Source organism: Mobula birostris, chromosome 11, assembly GCF_030028105.1.
Source record: "Mobula birostris isolate sMobBir1 chromosome 11, sMobBir1.hap1, whole genome shotgun sequence".
NCBI classification, from domain to species: Eukaryota; Metazoa; Chordata; class Chondrichthyes; order Myliobatiformes; family Myliobatidae; genus Mobula; species Mobula birostris.
Window position 1 is genome coordinate 107,475,885 of NC_092380.1, and position 20,137 is coordinate 107,496,021.

At 42.8% G+C, this 20,137-nt stretch overlaps 1 protein-coding gene across 1 annotated transcript in view; it reads left to right on the forward strand.

Moving 5' to 3' along the window:
* Positions 1–20,137, forward strand: part of LOC140205570 (uncharacterized) — a 183,648-nt gene that overhangs the window by 117,109 nt on the left and 46,402 nt on the right. Inside the window, exon 3 of the mRNA XM_072273195.1 lies at positions 2,432–2,686. Within this exon, the coding sequence (XP_072129296.1) occupies positions 2,460–2,686 (227 nt within the window). The 5' untranslated portion in view covers positions 2,432–2,459. The remainder of the gene's footprint in view (positions 1–2,431; positions 2,687–20,137) is intronic.

Genomic DNA, 20,137 nt, shown 5'->3' on the forward strand with positions numbered 1-20,137 from the left:
TTGCTTCATTTTTTCCTCACCTGACTTCACCTATCACCTTCCAGCTCTTTCCCCTCCCACCACCTTCTTATTCTGGCTTCTTCCCCCTTCCTTTCCAATCCCGCTGAAGGACGTTGGCACGAAATGTCAACTCTTTATGCCTCCCCATAGATGTCACCTGACCTGCTGAGTTCCTCCATCTATTCTGTGCTTGTTACTCTGGATTTCCAGCATCTGCAGAAGCTCTTGTGTTGATCATTTACTGGAGTGCTGTTCTGGAGCAGAACTTGAACTCCCAACCTTCTGTTGAAGGGGTGGGGATGACATCATTTGGGCCACAATTAGGCTCTAGGTTATACTGTAGGTAAGGAATTTGAGTCTTTGTAGTTCAAAGTTCAAAGTCAATTTGTTATCGTAATACATATACTGTTTGTCACCATATACAACACTGAGATTTATTTTCTCGTGGGCATACTTGATAGATCTATAGAACAACAACCATGAAAGAATCAATGAAAGACAGATCAACTTGGGTGTTCAACCAGTGTGCAAAAGACGACAAACTGTGCAAATACAAAAAGAAAGAAATAATAACAAATAAACAAGCAAAAAATATCGAGATCATGAGATGAAGAGTCTTTGAAAGCGAGTCCACTGGTTTTGGGAAATTTTCAATGATGGGGCAAGTGAAGTTGAATCATAGAACATAGAAACCCTACAGCACAATACAGGCCCTTCGGCCCACAAAGCTGTGCCAAACATGTCCTTACCTGAGAAATTACCTAGGGTTACCTATAGTCTTCTACTTTTCTGGGCTCCATACACCTGTCCAGGAGTCTCTTAAAAGACCCTGTCATATCCCCCTCCACCACCGTCGCCGGCAGCCCATTCCACACACTCACCGCTCTCCGTGTAAAAAACTTACTCCTGACATCTCCTTTGTACGTACTTCCAAGCACCTTAAAACTGTGCCCTCTCGTGCTAGCCATTTCAACCCTGGAAAAAGCCTCTGACTATCCACACAATCAATGCCTCTCATCATCTTATACACATCTGTCAGGTCACCTCTCATCCTCCGTTGCTCCAAGGAGAAAAGGCCGAGTGAAGCTATCCCCTTTGATTCGAGAGCCAGATGGTTGAAGGGTAAAAACTATTCCTGAACCTAGTGGTGTGAGTCCTGGGGCTCTTGTAACATCTTCCTGATGCAGCGGTGAGAAGAGAGCTGATAATGGATAGTGGATGCTGCTTTCCTGCAGTAATGATTTGCCTAGATGTGCTTAATGTGGGGAGCGATTTACTGGGTCGTATCCACTACTTTTTGTAAGATTTTCCTTTCAATGGCATTGGTGTTTCCATACCAAGCTGTGATGCAGCCAGTCAATATACTCTCCACCACACATCCATAGAAGTTTGTCAAAGTTTTTAATGGACCCTTTAGCTGACTACTGAATAACAGCAAAACAAAGAGACATTCTAAGGAAGGAAGAAATTACATTTAATTTGAGCTGAACACCATATTTTTTCAGTCATCTATCTGCTTTTTCAAAGCATATTCATAATTATGATTAAGAAATGCAACTGCTAAAAGAGCTTAACAAGGTTCCACAGAACAAAAACAATAAGTGAGCAGGTTTAATAATGCAAACACGAGGAAATCTGCTGGAAATTCAGGCAACACACACGAAATGCTGGTGGAACGCAGCAGGCCAGGTAGCATCTGTAGGAAGAGGTACAGTTGACGTTTCGGGCTGAGACCCTTCGTCAGGACTAGCTGAAAGAAGAGATAGTAAGAGATTTGCAGGTTATCTGTTTTATCACTTGTTAAATAAAGGCTGGGACTTATTTCTTTATTTTTATTGTAACCACGTGCAAGCAAATGAATCTCAAGATAAGATGTGGTATGATGTAAGTGTTCTGATACTAAATTTACTTTGAACTTAGAACTTTTTTTTGTCCTTCCAGAATAGAGTTGGGGATAGTGTTAACTAACTAGTGTTGGCAAGTAGTGCTTGGTTTAACATCTCATTTGAAGTGTAGGTTTTCATTAGCTGTCAATTAGAGTAGTGCTTAGTATAACGCTCTACAGTGCCAGCGATCCTGATCCGGGTTCAATTCCTGCCACTGTCTGTAAGGAGTTTGCACTTTTCCCCTGTGACCACCCGGGTTTCCTCTCGGCACTCCGGTTCCCACCCACATTCCAGGGATGTACAGGTCAGGATCAGTAAACTGTTGACATTCTGTGTTGTCATCAGAAGCGCGGCAACACTTCCGGGCTGCCCCCAGCACATCCTCGGACAGTGTTGGTCACTGACACAAAACGATGCATTTCACCGTACATTTCGATACACGTGATTAAATAAAGCTAATATCTAAACCTTTAAGATTTAAAAGTCAAGGGAAGTAAATGGCTGAAGATCATCTTGCCTAACTAATGGTCGCCTTCCTTCCTCAGAGCTCCGCGCTGCCTTCGGAGACGGATCATGAGGCTGTTGGGCTACCTCAGCAGACTCCATCCCTTCGGCACCACTGTAAGACCGACCGCCATGCCCCAGGCCACTGACTCTGAGAATGTCTACCGGCTGCAGGGGACCTACCCTTACTTCCTGCCCATCCAAACCCGCTGGCAAGACAACGATCAATACGGCCACGTTAACAACATAGTATATCACGAGTACTTCGACACGCTAATCAACTATTATCTTATCAGGTACGGAATCGCACACTATTTAGTCTGTTCGCACTTCCATCCATCTAGTGATGCCGAAGTAAAGGATTTAACGTGGCAATAAAAGGTTTATTGTTATCAGTGACATAGAAGGGTTAATTCTTTTGAACAGTTTATCAGTTGTAATTAAATGTGCTTATAATAAATTATTTAGTGTAATTAATGTAAAAATCTTCTTGTCTGTACTGTTATTAGAAACAGATGCTGAAGGATCAACAATATTACAACATGGTGATATAGCCTTGCCAGCTGCCTAACTGTAATTACTTTAATCTCAGCTTGTTATCTAATTATCACCTTTGTAAAGGGAATACTACCCTCTACTGCATGCTGATTGTTTCAAATGATGATGAAGAGTTTAAAACAGCTGTCAGAAATCTGGGGCCTGCCTGGGTATCTTGATCACAAGGAGGCTGTGTTGAGGCCTAGTTCAGGCCTGGCTCACCTCCCACCAGAGGCCTTAGCTTTGGGCTGGTGAGTCTTGTCTTGTGAAGAGGTGAATGTTTTCACATTCCTGTATGGATGAATGTGCAGACCTAAAAGTGAGGGCAGACTTTGGCTTTTTGTCATGGAAACTGTCCCTGGCATGAATCAAGTTTACCATTGGGCTCATGTTGCTAACACCCCCTGTAACTGTGTGCTGGGACTAGATTGAAGGAAGACATTCCAACCAGAGTAAGTATTAAGGCTCAGTTACCTTCATAAATCAGCTCAGAAATGAAATGCTTCCTTTTCTATTTAATGATGAAACATTTAGAAAAAAACAAATTTATCAACTGAAGGTCAACAATAGAAACTGATTCTAGCTGGAAAATTCTAAGTTAAAAATAACAAGTATTTATTATGTTTTTTATCTTTATTTATACTTTAATTCACACAAAGTGAAACAAGCATTTGATTGTCTGCAAATAAACAGATTCTGCAAATGCTGGAAATCCTTTCTCACATGGTGGTTCAGGAATGCAACTTGTTCAGTATGGATCAGTTAGGCTGAAGGCCTCTTTCAGTACTGCACAACTCTGTGTCTTTATTTTGTGTGGCCTGCAACCATTGTATTTATATTAGCACTGAACTGATTCCCTGCAGACATTGGGCTCCTAGACTAGCTTCACCCGCCTCAGCAGTGAACTAGTTCCCTGGCTTTAGCCTGCAGACATCAGGCTCCTAGACCAGATTCACTCACCTCGTGCTGAGCTGGCTCTGTGGCTGACGACTCCCTTCCAGGGACTTCATCTAGCATGTTGTGTATTGCTAAGAATTTGTCACTGTTTGTCCTAAATACACTCACTGACTTAGACTCCATGGCCCTCTGTGGCAACGAACTCTATAAGCTCGCTACCATGTGTAGAGGATATTAAAGGTTTATCCAGATATAGAAAGAGTAAAAGAGAGGCAACAGTGGGCATCAGACAGCTGGATAATGGCATCAGGGAGGGGAAGTTTGCAAGAGTGATGTCCTTGCTGTAGGCAACATCACTGTTTTTGTGGGAATTCATGTCTGAAAGGAAATGTCAGCAAAATAAAAATACCTTCACTACTTTAAACTGGAATGCACACTTTTGCAGCTCAGGGCTGTGATTCTGTTGCAGAGCATCAATCCTGCCACTGAAGGTTAACATACAGCAACCAATCAGAAAAGCAAATGGTACATTGTAAGAGGATTTGAGTACTAGAGATCTGATGTAGCGATTACAAAGGGCCACAGTGAGATTACACCCGGAGTATTGTGTACTAGTCTGGTCAACCTACCCAAGGGTAGATACTTAGGATATCTTATACATGTGGGCGCAAGCTAGTGTCGCAGTTAGCGCAAGGCTTTACAGCACCAGTGATTGGGGTTCAATTCCCTCTGCTGTCTGTAAAGAGTTTCTATGTTCTCCCCATGACCGCATGGGCTTTCCTTGGGTGCTTTGGTTGCCTTCCACGTTCCAAAGTTGTACGGGTTAGGGTCAATAAATTGTGAGCATGCTAAGTGCGGTGACACTAGTGGGCTGCTCCCAGCATAGCCCTCAGGATGTGTTGGTCGTTGACACAAAATGGCACATTTCACTGTATGTTTTGATGTACATGTGACAAATAAAGCTCATTTTTTAAAAAATTTTTGATATAAGAAGAGTGACAAAGACTTGCCAGATGTTCTCCTGAGACAGTTGTTTTGTCATATGACTGGCATTAAGAGAATAGGAGCATGAGTAGGCCATTTGGCCCTCAAGCCTGTCCTATTAGTCTGTATGACCATGATGTTTCTGCCCTAGGTCTCCTCTCTTTGAAGGGGGAATCTCATTGAAACCTATTGAATATTGAAAGGTCTAGATGGAGTGGATGTACAGAGAATACTTCCGATAGTAGTAGGGTCCAGGACTAGAGGGCACAGCCTCAGAATAGAAAGATGTTCCTTCAGAATACAGAAGAGGAGGAATTTCATTAGCTAGATGGTGGTGAATCTGTGGAATTCATTGCCAGAGATGGCTGGAGATGCCAAGTCATTGGGTATATTTAAAGCGGAGGTTGATAGGTTCTTGATTACTGAGGGTGTCAAAGGTTACAGGGCAAAGGTAGAAGAATGGGGTTGAAAGGGGTAATAAATCAGCCATGATGGAATGGCACAGCAGATGCGATGGGCCTAATTCTGCTCCTATGTCATTCGGTCTCTTCTGTATTAGTTCTGCAAAACCATCAATTCCCAAATTGTTCAAAAATTTATCTGCTTATTCTTTCTTTCAATAACCTTGGCAAAGCAGCCCCCGCAACCTTCCAGGAACAAGAACTCGAAGGATCCTCTACCTTCTATAAAGTGCCATTTTACAGCATTTACCATCATTAAGGACTCTCATCATCCGGGACATGACAGCACAGTAGCATATCAGCCCGTGCATTATTTTTTAGCGCACCAGCGTTAAACAGTGTCAGATTTCCCCACTGCTGTCTGTAAGGAGTTTGTACATCTCCCTGTGACTGTGGGTTTCCTCCAGTTTCATGCCACATTCCAAAGATGTATGGGTTAGGGTTAGTGAGTCGTGGGCATGCTATGTTGGTGCCAGAAGCATGGTGACACTTGTGGGCTGCCCAGCACATTCCTCGCTGATTTTTTTGGATTATGAAGACATGTAGTCCTCTTTTATTGTCATTCAGTAATGCATGCATTAAGAAATGATACAATACTTCCTCCGGTGTGATATCACAAAACACAGGACAGACCAAGACTGAAAAAACTGACAAAACCACATAATTATAACATATAGTTACAACAGTGCAACAATACCATAACTTGATGAAGACATCCATGAGCACAGTAAAAAGTTCAGTCTCTCAAATGTCCCACATCTCACGCAGAGAAGAGAAGGAAGAAAAACTCTCCCTGCCATGCCGACCACAATCTGACTCTGAGTCATCCGAAAACTTTGAGCTCTGATCAGCTCTTTGAGACCAAGTACTGAGCAAACGATCTCTGTCCAAATGATTCAACCTCCTTCTCAGTCGCCAAAAGCAGGCTAGGCCGGGGATTTTGAAGCCTACCCTCCGAAAGATTCCCGACCACGCAGTAACGATAGCAGCGAACGGGCGTTTCAGAAATTTCTCCAGATGTTCCTCTGTGCTTTCACGTCCATTCTCCATCCAATCAGAATTGTCCACGGCCCCTATTTAACAGATACGACATCATTTTCCACCAGAGAGCTGCTCACGTGCAGGCACGCTGCTCTCTCTCCTCCCGCCTTCTTGAGTTGATGCAAATGATGCATTTCACTGTACATTTCAACAAATAAAGCTTATCTTTATCTTTATGACCTTTTCTCATTACTGCCATCAGGGAGCTGGTATAGGAGTCTGAAGACCCAAACTCAATATTCAGAAACAGCTTCTTCCTTTCTACAATCAGATTTCTGAACGGACAATGAACCCATGAACACGACTTCACTGTCGTCTTCTGCACTGTACAGTGACTTGTCATTTATAGTAATTTTATAGGTCTTGCACTGTACTTCTGCCCCAAAGAACAACTTTCAGGACATGTCAATAATGCATAAATCTGATTCTGAGAGAAGTTCTGACACACCTAAACACCTTAGTTTTAAATGAATGCTTCTTAATTCTCCGTTTCTCTTTTGAGAATCCCCCTGTCGACATCTAGGTGGTCATGGCTCTTAAGAACCTTGTGAGTTTCAGTAAGATATATAGTAGTCCTGGGAATGGGTCTGGAATCTGGGATGGTATCAGTGTTTAGAAGGGCTGCTTGAGGTGGCTTGGAAATTGTAGACACCTTGGGAAGAAAGGTAATATTTACTACGGTCCGAGGGATTGTGGCGTGATATACAGGGTGACTTTAGGAATGTGGTTGTCTTTACGGATTTCATAGGAATATGTTGTTGTTGACAGGAGTCAGTATTAACTAGATGGATATTTACAAGTGTCCCTGAGAGTGTCACGGTATTTACAGGCAACACACACAAAGTGCTGGAGGAACTCAGGCCAGGCAGCATCTATGGAAAAGAGTACAGTCAACTCTGACTCCTCATTTTTTTTTTCTCTCTCCAGTCCTGCTGAAGGGTCTCAGCCCGAAATGTCGACTGTACTCTTTTCCACAGATGCTGCCTGGCCTGCTGAGTTCCCGCAGCATTTTGTGTGTGTGTGTTGCTTGGATTTCCAGCATCTGCAGACTTTCTCTTGCTTGTGACAGTATTTACAGGGTGCCTGAGGATATCTCAATACTCACAAGGGCTCCAGGCAGTGTTCATTGACAAATTTGTGGTGCGTCAATATTCACAGGAATCATGTGAATGCCTCCGTTTTCACAAGCGTCACTGTATGTTTCCGTCACTCTTCACCATCGAGTCTTCTCTGCCACTCATTCACGGCTGATTTATCCCTCCCAACTCCATTCTCCTGCCTTCCTCCCATAACCTTTGGCACCCTTATAAACCTCTGCTTTAGATATACCCAGTGACTTGGCCTCCACAGCCGTCTGTGGAAATGAATTCTACAGATTCACCAACTGCTGGGTAAAGAAATTCATCCTCATCTCTGTTCTAAAGAGACCTCCTATTCTGTGTCTATGCTCTCTGGCCTTAAACTCCCCCACTATAGGAAACATCCTCTGCATGTCCACTCTGGAGCCTGTTCAATGTTTGATAATTTCAATGAAAGCCCCCCTCATTTTCCTAAACTCCAGAAAGTACACACCCAGAGCCATCAATTGCTCCTCATTCACTAACCCTTTCATTCCTGGGATCATTCTCGTGAGCCTCCTCTGGATTCTCTCAAACGCCAGCACATCCTTTCTTAGATAATCCAGAAAAATTGAAGTGATTCACTTTGAAAGGTCGAATTTGAAGGCAGAGAAAAGGGTTAATGGCAGGATTGCTAGCAGTGTGGATGAACAGAGGGGTATTAGGGTCTACATCCATAAATTCTTCAAAGTTGCTGGGCAAGCTGATAGGTGCATGGTGTGTTTACCTTCATTAGTCAGCAGATTGAATCCAAGAGCCGCGAGGTAATGTTACAACTGGTTAGACCACACTTGGAAAATAATACAAAAGCAAGGACAAAATACTGAGGTTTTATAAGACATTGGTTGGACTGCACTTGGAATATTCTGAATGGACAATGAACCCACGAACAGTTCCTCAGTATTTTCCCTCACTTTTTTGCACTACTCACCTGATTCATTTTTAAAAATATACTTCATTTTGTAATTTATATTTTTTATTGCTATGTATCACAGTGTACCGCTGCCACAAAACAGCAACTTCCATGACACATGCCAGTGATATTAAACCTGATTCCGATTCTGAGTTGTGGGCTCGTTATCTCAGAAAGACTGTGCTGCCATTTCAGTGTCCAGAGAAGCCTCAGGAGAAACATCTCAGGAATGAAAGGGTTAACACATGAGGAGTGTTTGATGGCTCTGGGCCTGTGCTTGCTGGAGTATAGAAGAATGTGGGGGAATCTTATTGAAATCTACTGAATATAAAAAGAGCCAGATAAAATGGATGTGGTGAGGATGTTTCCTGTAGTGGGGGAGTCTAGGACCAAAGGGCACAGCCTCAGAGTACAGGGGTGCCTCTTTGGAACAGAAATGAAGAGGAATTTCTGTAGCCAGAGGGTGGTGAATCTGTAGAATTCATTGTCATAGACAGCTGTGGAGGTCAAGTCATTGAGTATATTTAAAATAGAAGTTCTTAATTAGTCAGGGCGTCAATTGTTATTAATAATAACAAAAAGAATAATTACTTTATTGATCTTGAGCGGGAAATTCTTTTGTTACAGCAGCAACAATTAAAAACACACTTAGCAGTGTGCAGACTTAACTAATAATGTACACAATAATAATTTACCAATGTGCAATAACTTACAATAATGTGCAAAATAATAAAGGAGAGACTATTGTACTGTGATGTGTGTTTTAGAAACATAGAAACATAGAAAATAGGTGCAGGAGTAGGCCATTCGGCCCTTCGAGCCTGCACTGCCATTCAGTATGATCATGGCTGATCACCCAACTCAGAACCCTGTACCAGCCTTCCTTCCATACCCCCTGATCCCTTTAGCCACAAGGGCCATATCTAACTCCCTCTTAAATATAGCCAATGAACTGGCCTCAACTGTTTCCTGTGGCAGAGAATTCCACAGATTCACCACTCTCTCTGTGAAGAAATTTTTCCTAATCTCGGTCCTAAAAGGCTTCCCTTTTATCCTCAAACTGTGTCTCCTCGTTCTGGACTTCCCCAACCTCGGGAACAATCTTCCTGCATCTAGCCTGTCCAATCCCTTTAGAATTTTATACGTTTCAATAAGATCCCTCCTCAATCTTCTAAATTCCAGAGAGTACGAGCCTAGTCGATCCAGTCTTTCATCATATGAAAGTCCTGCCATCCCAGGAATCAATCTGGTGAACCTTCTTTGTACTCCCTCTATGACAAGGATGTCTTTCCTCAGATTAGGGGACCAAAACTGCACACAATACTCCAGGTGTGGTCTCACCAAGGCCTTGTACAACTGCAGTAGTACCTCCCTGCTCCTGTACTCAAATCCTCTTTCCTGTCATGGAGATGAACTGTTGTATACGCTTATTGCATTCGGTAGGAAAGATTTTCTGTAACGATCCTTGTGACAGCAGAGCTGAGTGAATTTGTTTGAAAGGGTGCTCCATTGTTTATTCAGTAGGTCATGGAGAGGATGTGCCAGATTGTCAATAATGGATAACAGTTTGTTTAGTGACCTCCTCTCCACCACTAACTCAAAAGAGTCTGGGTTGCAGCTAAGGATGAATTCAGCCTTTCTGATGAGTTTATTTAGACATTTTGCATCACCAGCACTGATGATGCTCCCCCAACATAAAGTTGCGAAGAAGACTGCACTCGCTATAACAGACTGATAAAAGATCTCCAGCGTCCTGCTGCACACATTGAAGGATCTCCGCTTCCTTAGAAAGTTGAGGAGAAGGCAGGGAGTGAGGTTTTGAGGGTTAATAAATCTGTCACGATGGATAGCAATGCAGACCCGATAGGCCAAATGGCCTAATTCTGCTCCTGCTGTGTTTCTTACGTTCTTATGGGATATTGTGTTCAGTTCTGGTCGGTTCATTAGAGGAAGGAGGTGGAAGCTTTAGAGAAAGTGTAAAGGAGATTTACCAAGATACTGCCTAGATTAGAATGCATGTCTTATGAGGATAGGTTGAACAAGCTAGAGCGTTTCACTTTCTGCGAAGGAGGAGGAGTGGTGACTTGATAGATCTGTAAAGAGGCATTGCTTGAGTGGAAAGCCAGAGACTTTCCTTGGGTGCAAACAGCTAAAATGAGGGGCATAATTTTAATAGGAGGAAAGTATTGCCGGGGGGGGGGTGTTCAGATGTCTGTATGGAAAATTAACTCATGAACACTACCTCAGTATTTTGCTCTCCTTTTGCTTTATTTATTTTTTTTCCACATATATTCTATTGTAATTTATGGTATTTTCTGTATTGCACTATACTGCAGCTGCCTTCTCCAAGGATCGTCACCTTGTCCTGGTGGAGAAGCTTGTGGGTTTCTAAGATCCTGAGGGTGATGCTGTCTGGAGTTTAGCCATCTGGAGCTTAGGTCCTTGTAGGGTCACCCATCGTGGTAAAGTCAAAGGGAGGTTCCAGACAAAGAGCGATCGAACCAAGTCCTCAATGGTGGTGACACATCACAAGGTCAGTGAGGGTGGAGGAAGGCCGCAGCAGTGAAAGGTTTCCAGTTGCCTCGCATGTCACACCACTGGGTCCTTATCCCCAGTCTGGCAAGGGTGGGTGGTGGCTGCCTGTACAGCAAAGTCATGCATGGACATTCTCCATTAAGGACGTAACCCATAAGGAGAACATCATACTCAAGTAATCACACTATTATGCTCCACAAAACAACAAATTTCTGACAGATGTCAGCTATAACAAACCTGATTCTGATTCTTACCGTATTTGAATCAGAATCAGGTTTATTATCACCGGCATGTGACGTGAAATTTGTTAACTTAGCAGCAGCAGTTCAATACAATACATAATCTAGCAGAGAGAGAGAAAAATAATAATAAATAAAATAAAACATAACAAACAAACAAGTAAATCAATCACGTATATTGAATAGATTATTTAAAAATGTGCAAACAGAAATACTGTATATTTAAAAAAAAAAAGTGAGGTAGTGTCCAAAACTTCAATGTCCATTTAGGAATCAGATGGCAGAGGGGAAGAAGCTGTTCCTGAATCACTGAATGTGTGCCTTCAGGCTTCTGTATCTCCTACCTGATGGTAACAGTGAGAAAAGGGCATGCCCTGGGTGCTGGAGGTCCTTAATAAGGGACACTGCCTTTCTGAGACACCACTCCCTAAAGATGTCCTGGGTACTTAGCAGGCTAGTGCCCAAGGTGGAGCTGACTAGATTTACAACCCTCTGCAGCTTCTTTGGGTCCTGTGCAGTAGCCCCTCCATACCAGACAGTGATGCAGCCTGTCAGAATGCTCTCCACAGTGCACCTATACAACTATAGAAGTTTTTGAGTGTATTTGTATTTGCCAAATCACTTCAAGTATTGAAACATATGGGTTTGACAATCAAGTATGGTGGGTCTTTAGGAAAGCTATTGGAATGTTCACCCTTTAATGTGAGGAATATGCAGGATGAAAGAAAGGAAGTTTTAATTCAGCTTCACAGAGTCCTGGTGAGAAGGCAACTTGAGCAACGTAGGATGAGAGGTGACCTGATAGAGGTGTATAAGATAATGAGAGGCATTGATTGCGTGGATAGTCAGAGGCTTTTCCCCAGGGCTGAAATGGCTAGCATGAGAGGGTACAGTTTTAAGGTGCTTGGAAGTAGGTACAGAGGAGATGTCAGGGGTAAATTTTTTTACGCAGGGAGAGGTGAGTGTGTGGAATGGGCTGCCGGCGGCAGTGGTGGAGGCGGAAATGATGGGGTCTTTTCAGAGTCTCCTGGATGGCTACCTGGAGCCTAGATAAATAGAGGGCTATGGGTAAAGCCTAGGTAGTTCTAAGGTAGGGACATGTTCGGCACAGCTTTGTGGGCTGAAGGTCCTGTATTGTGCTGTATGTTTTCTATGTTTCTATTAAGGTATTCAAATTTAGTCTGCACATTTAGGGAAGGATGTGTTCTTAAGGAAGCCACTGCAGGAAATAGGGTGGCAAGGTGGAGTTACATCTCTACCGAAGGAGGTGTAAGGTACTCCTGCGCTCCTCTAGCCTGCAGGTGACCCTTGGGCAAGGTGTAGCACCTATTTAGCCCCCAATCAGGGGCACGTGAAGCCATGGGAACAGGTGGTGGACGGTCATATGAATGGCTGGTGCATATCACATGTGCTGGTTATGCGACCACTGACGCCAGGCAGACAATCTCTGAAGAGTATTGATAATGACTGGGCTCACCCATCTTGTAAAGACACTGCCCAGATGAAGGCAATGGCAAACCACTTCTGTAGGAAAAATTTGCGAAGAACAATCATGGTCAAGATCATGATCACCCACATCGTACGACATGGCACATAACGGCAATGATGACTGCGGGGAAAGGCCGTGGGGTTGTTTTCTGGGATAACAAGTCTGACTTGTAAATGGAGGGCAGCCTACGAGCTCCAGAATAAATGGTGACACTTGTCGGCTACCCCCAACACATCCTTGGGTGTATTCACTATTAATGCGAATGGCACATTTCACTGTATGTTTTGAAGTGTCTGAATCTGAAGACGATGAACAACTGGGGCTTACATTCACCAGCTTATAGAAGAATAAATGGTGGCTTTGAAGTATCTGAAGTCCTGGATACTGACCGGGCATTCACCCTAATTTGTCTAGATTTTGACAGTTAGGGTTTGTCCATTTCAGATGAAGATGAGAAAGAGTTTCTTATCTCAGGAGGTCACAAAGATTTGAAATTATTGACACCATGTCTCTGTGGATATGGAATCATTGAATTCAACAAAGGAGTCATGGATATTTCATCCTCCTCTCCCATTCACCTTCCTTCCTCCTCACTGGGCTTCACCTATCTCCTTCCAGCTTGTACTCATCTTCCTGCTTCCCACTTCCTTATTCTGGCTTCTTCCCCCTCCCTGTCCAGTCCCGATGAAAGGTATCAGCCCAAGACATTGACTTTTTATTCTTTTCCATAGATGCTGTCTGACCTGCTCAGTTCCTCCAGAATTTTCAAAGTTCAAAGTAAATTTATTATCAAAGTACATATATGTCACCATATACTAGCCTGAGATTCATTTTCTTGCAGTCAATCACAGTAAATACAAGAAACACAATAGAATCAATGAAAGACCACACCCGATAGGGTAGACAACAATCAATGTGCAAAAAAAACTGTGAAAGAGAGGGGGGAAAAAAAGAAATAATAATAAATAAATAATATCGAGAACATGAGATGAAGAGTCCTTGAAAGTGAGTCCAGTTCATTGGGAACAGATTATTGATGGACGAGTGCAATTGAGTGAAGTTATCCCCACTGGTTCAAGACCCTGATGGTTGAGGGGTAATAATTGTTCCTTAACCTGGTGGTGTGGGTCCTGAGGTTCCTGTACCACCTCCCTGATGGCAGCAGTGAGAAGAGAGCACGGCCTGGGTTGTGGAGCTCCTTGGTGATGGATGCCGCTTTCCTGCAATAACGCACGTTGTAAATGTGCTCAGTGGTGGGGTGGGCTTTACCTGAGATGGCGTGGCCGTTCCACTACTTTTTGTAGGATTTCCTGTACATAGGAATTGGTGTTTCCACACCAGGCCCTGTTGCAACCAGTTAATGTATACTCTACCACACATCTATAGAAGTTTGTCATTGTTTTAAATGACATGCTGAGTCTTCACAAACTCCTAAGGAAGTAGAGGAACTGCTGTGCTTTCTTCATAATTGCACTTACATATTGGATACAGGAAAGATCCTTTGAAATGAAAGCATTAAGGAGTTTAAAGTTGCTGACCCTCTCCACCTCTGATCCCCCAATGAGGACTGGCTCATGGACCTCTTGTTTCCTCCTCCTGAAGCCAATAATCACCTCCTCGGTCTTGCTGACATTGAGTGAGAGGTTGTTGTGGCACCACTCAGCCAGGTTTTCAGTCTCCCTCCTACAAACTTACTCATCTCCACCTTTGATTCAACCAGTGACAGTGGTGTCCTCAGCAGACTTAAACATGGCATTGGAGCTGTGCTTATCCTCACAGTCATAAGCATAAGCATCTTGTGGGTGTTACTCTGGATCTCCAGCATCTGCAGAATCCCTTGTGTTGATGTCATGGATAATGGAGAGTGGGTGAGAAAGAGCTGTTGTGGCCAAAAGTGAATCCGCCGTGATCTTATTGAATGGTGGAGCAGGTTCCAGGGCCAACAGGTATTCTTCTGCTTCTGTTTCGTAGGCTTTTGTGTAATTATGCATCAGTAATCAGAGGGAGTGAGCCCTTGGTTACTGCTGGGACAATTCAGTAAGCAAAGTGTTGCTGGGTTTGTGTCAATATGTACGAGGGGTGATTAATAAGTTCACGGCCTAAGGTAGAAGGAGCCAATTTTAGAAAACCTAGCACACTTATTTTTCCTCCATTTGCACACTTAGTCCAGGAGTCGTGGAGCATACGCATCCCTCCTTTGTAGAAGTCGGTGTCTTGGACCTCCAGAAGTGGTCCACAGCAGGGGTGATTGATAAGTTTGAGGCCTAAGGTAGAAGGAGATGAGGAGAAACTTCAAACTTTCTGCATTTTCACTTAAAAAATTGAACTGCTCGTGCACGTAACAAGAGCTGTATCACTCATCTCCTTCTACCTTAGGCTACGAACCTACCAATCACCCCAGGTGTGGACCACCTGGAGGTCCAAGACGCTCTCGTTACATGCACGTGCAGTTCAACTCTGAGTGATAATGCAGAAAGTTTGAAGTTAATAACTCATCTCCTTCTACCTTAGGCCACAAACTTATCAATCACCCCTGCTGTGGACCACTTCTACAAAGAAGGGATCTGTATGCTCCACGACTGCTGGACTAAGTGTGTACATGTAGGAGGGGACTATGTTGAAAAATAAATGTGTTAGGTTTTCTAAGATTGTTGCACATATGTCAGTGTGCGTACAATGTCTGTGAGTTACTGGATTGTGTTCATGTGCATGCAGTGTTGCTGTTACTGGGTTTGTGTTAGTGTATATACAGTGTTACTGGGTTCGTGTCAGTATATATACTGTTACTAATTGTGTGTCAGTATACATGCAGTGTTTGCTGTTAGTGTGTCAGTGTTATTGGGCTTGTGTCAGTGTGTATATACAGTGTTACTGGGTGTATGTCAGTATGCATGCAATGTGATGGGGTGTGTTTCAGTGTTGCATGGGTGTCAGTCATATAGTTTTTCTGACTGTGTCAGTATTCATATAGTGTTGCTAGGCATATGTCAGTCTGTAGATAGGATACAGTATCACTGGGAGTGTTGCTGTTTGTGCGTTAGTCTGTGTACATTGTTGCTATGAGTATGCCAGTGTGTGGACTAGGGTGGTGGGGTGGAGATATGTCTCTACCAAAGGAGATGTCAGTCCCCTTCCATCCGCTAGCCTGCAGGTCACCCTTGGGGAAGCTGTAGTATTTGCTTACCCCTCCTGATCAGGGTCACATGAAACCATGGGAGCAGGTGGTGGATGGTTGTATGAGCAGCTGGTGCATATCACAAGTCCTGGTTATGTGACCACTGACACCAGGAAGACAATCTCTAAAGAGTATTGATAATGGCTGAGGTCACCCGTCTTGGAAAGACACTGCCCAGAACAAGGTAATGGCAAACCACTTCTGTGGAAAAATTTGCCAAGAATAATCATGGTCACCATGATCACCTACATCATACGACACGGCACAAAATGATGATAATGGTGTGTGTGTGTGTGTGTGTGTGTGTACACGCTCTTCAGTACACACAGATATTTAAAGATTTTTGAAGTCCAAAGGTATAGTTTGTGTGATTGTGTGCTTCTGTGTAAGAAGAAAACAAATTTTAGGGCAATATATGGTGACATATATGTACTTAGGTAATAAATAAATTCGCTTTGTACTTTGAACTTTGGCTTCCCAAACAGTAGATCAGGAAATATAAGCTATACCTGAAGTCAACATTATGTTCATAGGTTCCATGACTAGTTAATATAAATAATATAATTTAATTTAATAGCGGTTAGCACAACGCTTTATAGTACCAGTGACTCGGATTCATTTCATAGAAACATAGAAAACCTACAGCACAATACGGGCCCTTCGGCCCACAAAGCTGTGCCGAACATGTCCTTACCTTAGAAATTACCTAGGGTTACCCATGGCCCTCTAGTTTTCTAAGCTCCATGTACCTATCCAGGAGTCTCTTAAAAGACCCTATTGTATCCGCCTCCACCACTGTCGCCGGCAGCCCATTCCACGCACTCACCACTCTGCATAAAAAAAACTTACCCCTGACATTTCCTGCCGCTGTCTGTAAGGTTCTCCCTGTGATCATGTGGGTTTCCTCCGGGTGCTCTGGTTTCCTCCCACAGTCTGAAGCCGTATCAGTTGGTAGGTAAATTAGTCATGGTAAATTGTCCCGTGATGAGGCTGGGGTTAAGTCAGGGGTTGCTAGGCGGCACAGCTTGAAGACCCAGAAGGGCCTATTCTGTGCTGAATCTCAATAAATAAATAAATTTGAAAATGAGGTAGGGAGATTTGGTAATTTACCACTGTAGGATAATGGAACAGATTATTTAGATGCAAATACTATTGAATTAGATGCAAGTGAATTTTGGTGCCAATTTCTTTCTATCCCTACTGCACGGCCATGTTAATGTCATTGGCGTCCCCTTCATTAACTTGCACTGATGTTTCTTTCTCTCAATGTGGCTGCCTGTGTTAGGTCCGGATGGTTAATCCTACAATCTTTTTGACTTACCACCACTAAATCGTTCTCATTACCAGGGATTGAGTTTATTTCTGGTTGCTAAGCAGCTTAGCTTGCATGAGTTCATTAATCATTCCACTGGATAAATTCCCATCAGTGTGACTTGTCAAATGGGGAATGGGGTTCCCACTCTCAAAGTTTTGAAGTCTCAAAGTAAATTTATTATCAAAATACACCTATACTGTATATGTGTGTGTATATAATGTCATCATATACTACCCTGAGATTCATTTTCTTGCAGGCATTTACAGAAAAATAAAGTACAGTAGAACTCATGAAATACTATGCATACATGAAGACTGACAAACAACCAGTATGGAAAAGAAGACAAAGAAAAAAAATACAAATAAGTAATAATATATAAATAGCTGGATAGATAATTAATTAATTAATTAATTAATTCTGAGAACATGAGTTGTAGAGTCCTTGGAAATGAGCCTGTAGGTTGTGGAATCAGCTCAGAATTGCGGTGAGTGAGGTTATCCATGCTGGTTCAGGAGTCTGGTAGTTGAAGGATAAAACTGTACCTGAACTTGGTGGTGTGGGACCTATGGCTTGGGTACCTCCTGCCCAAAGGTGGTAGCAAGAAGGCAACATGGCCTAGATGTTGAGGGTCCTTGATGAATGAATTCTGCTGAAAGATCTTCAAAACACAAGGGGAAAGGATGTGTTGAGAAGGAAGAAATATGAATATTTGTAGAACATTTCCTGACCTATGAATATTACAATCAAATCTCTTTGAAGTTTGATATAACAGGTAGGAAAGGCCGGAGAATTTTTACATTTTTGGAAGATCTCTGCAATAAAGGAGCTAGTGTATCTGTGTTGATGTTTGCAGAAGATGGTTTGGATTCTTTCCTGCCTTTTAATGCTTCTTGGTAGTTCCCTAGTACAATAGGTTGGACTCTTGACCTCACAATCTGCCTTGTAATGATCTGGAACCTTAGTTTACCTGCAATGCACTTTCTCCATAGCTGTTGCACTTTATTCTGCACTCTGTTATTGTTTTACTGTGTTCTACCTCAATGCACTGTGTGATGAATTGATCTCTATGAACAGTATACAAGACAAGCTTTTCAGTGTATCTTGGTACATGTGACAATAGTCAACCAATGTCCAATTACAACTATGCTAGTGAGCATATTAGGTTTGCTGGTAGATGATGCAGCAGTGTCTACATTACTTGAGAATGGATCACCAGGTGAGTTAGCTGCTGTTCTGGCTGTGTAGATTACTGAAGAATCAAGCACATTTGTGCGATTAGCTGGGACTGAAGGTTATTTACTGAAGAGTATGATCTTTCATTGATAGAGATGGAAGAGAAATAGGAGTGTGTAATGGCATTGGGTTTGCTGTCCGTGAAGTTCTGAAAGCAAATAAAGACCCTAAGTCCTTTCCGATTATAGATAGCTATGGTACCCTCACTAAAGGAAAGTTATGCTGTGGCCACTAATTATCAAAGGCTATACCCTGTTTATCCTTCATGATAGATTTTGCTGCCAATACTCACTATTTGAGCAGTTGGTCCCCCCTCCCTACCAAAGAGGAGATATTTCCAGCTAATGAAGAAGCTTAAACACAGTTCATTTATTTTTAGTAATACATTTTTAAATTTGAATAGAATTCTTAAAACACATTTAAAACTCAGAGGATTTCTGTCTTATAAAAGGTTTCCAAATTACAAACAACTTCTAAAACACAAAGGATTTCCAAAGCACAGGCACAATTTCTGAAAGCTAAAAAGACATACCAACGAGTTGCAGACAAATACGTCATCAGTCGCAGAAATCAAAGGCAGAGGAATAGGTTCTAGTCACCTCATCTTTCTGTCATTCTTCTTGTTGTTCTTTGACTATTCCTAACAAACTTGACTGCTCTCTTACATTTATACTGTTTTTATTGCGACTTGGTGACTTCGCACGCATGTGATATTAGTTCAGATCCCTTTGCCGGGAAATTCACACAGATGGTTTAAAAGCTACTGGGGTCAAAGATACAAGGCACCCAAAATTAATGCTGTTACCTCTAACTGAGTACACAATTCACCCAACTATTGATAGATCCACTATTTGATGTGCTAAATGATAGTACCAGTCAGGTCTGCAAGCTTCCTTGATCTAAATAACTTAGCCAGCGTTGTCTGGTTTGATACAGGCACAATTAAAATAACATCGTCTTACACTGTATCTCTTGAGCAGCCACCCTTGTGCTGTGGGCCATCAGTCTGTGCTCAATAGACAGTGCTGTTTGTTTGTTAACTATAGACTGATTATTGCTTGCAATTTACATTCAGAACTGAAGACCAGCTCTTCTCTATGACAAGAGGCAGAGCAAGGAATATTGGTTGGGAATTTAACTTACTCAAAAAAAAACAACTCTTTACCCATGGAAGAGTCAGCTGTTGTGTTAGCTAGATGAGTTTTGCAAAAAGAACCACTTATGGCCCCCCCCACCACCACCTCCCCAGCCCTGGGTAGTGAATATCCATCACAGGCAATGCCTTCTAGATAGGACCTTGGATTGTCATCCCTTCTGAAACAACACCACCTCAAACAGTGCTACTCTCCCTCAAGATTCATTGTCATTTGTTAGTGCACAAGTGTACAGGAGTGTCTGTACAGAAGGTGACCCTGATAGGAAATGATAAAATAGTGGTGATGGCGTGGGTTAGTGGCTGACAGATTGGGGTAAGTAACTGTTTTTGAGTCTGATGGTCCTGGTGTGGATGCTACATAGCTCCCTCCTCGATGGCAGTGGGACAGCCAGTCTGTGAGCCGGGTAGGTGAGAGAGAACTTGCATGCACAATAGTGTCAGCTTGTATCACACTCTGGCCTGCGGGTGTGTCTGATATGCACAGGATCAAGAGGCAAGCAATAAAGATCTCTGAGGACCTAACCTGGTCCCAACATATCGATGCAGCTATAAAGAAGGCAAGACAGTGGCTACATTTCATTAGGAGCTTAAGGAGATTAGGTTTGTCACCTAAGACACTTGAAAACTTCTACAGTTGTCCTGCGGAGAGCATTC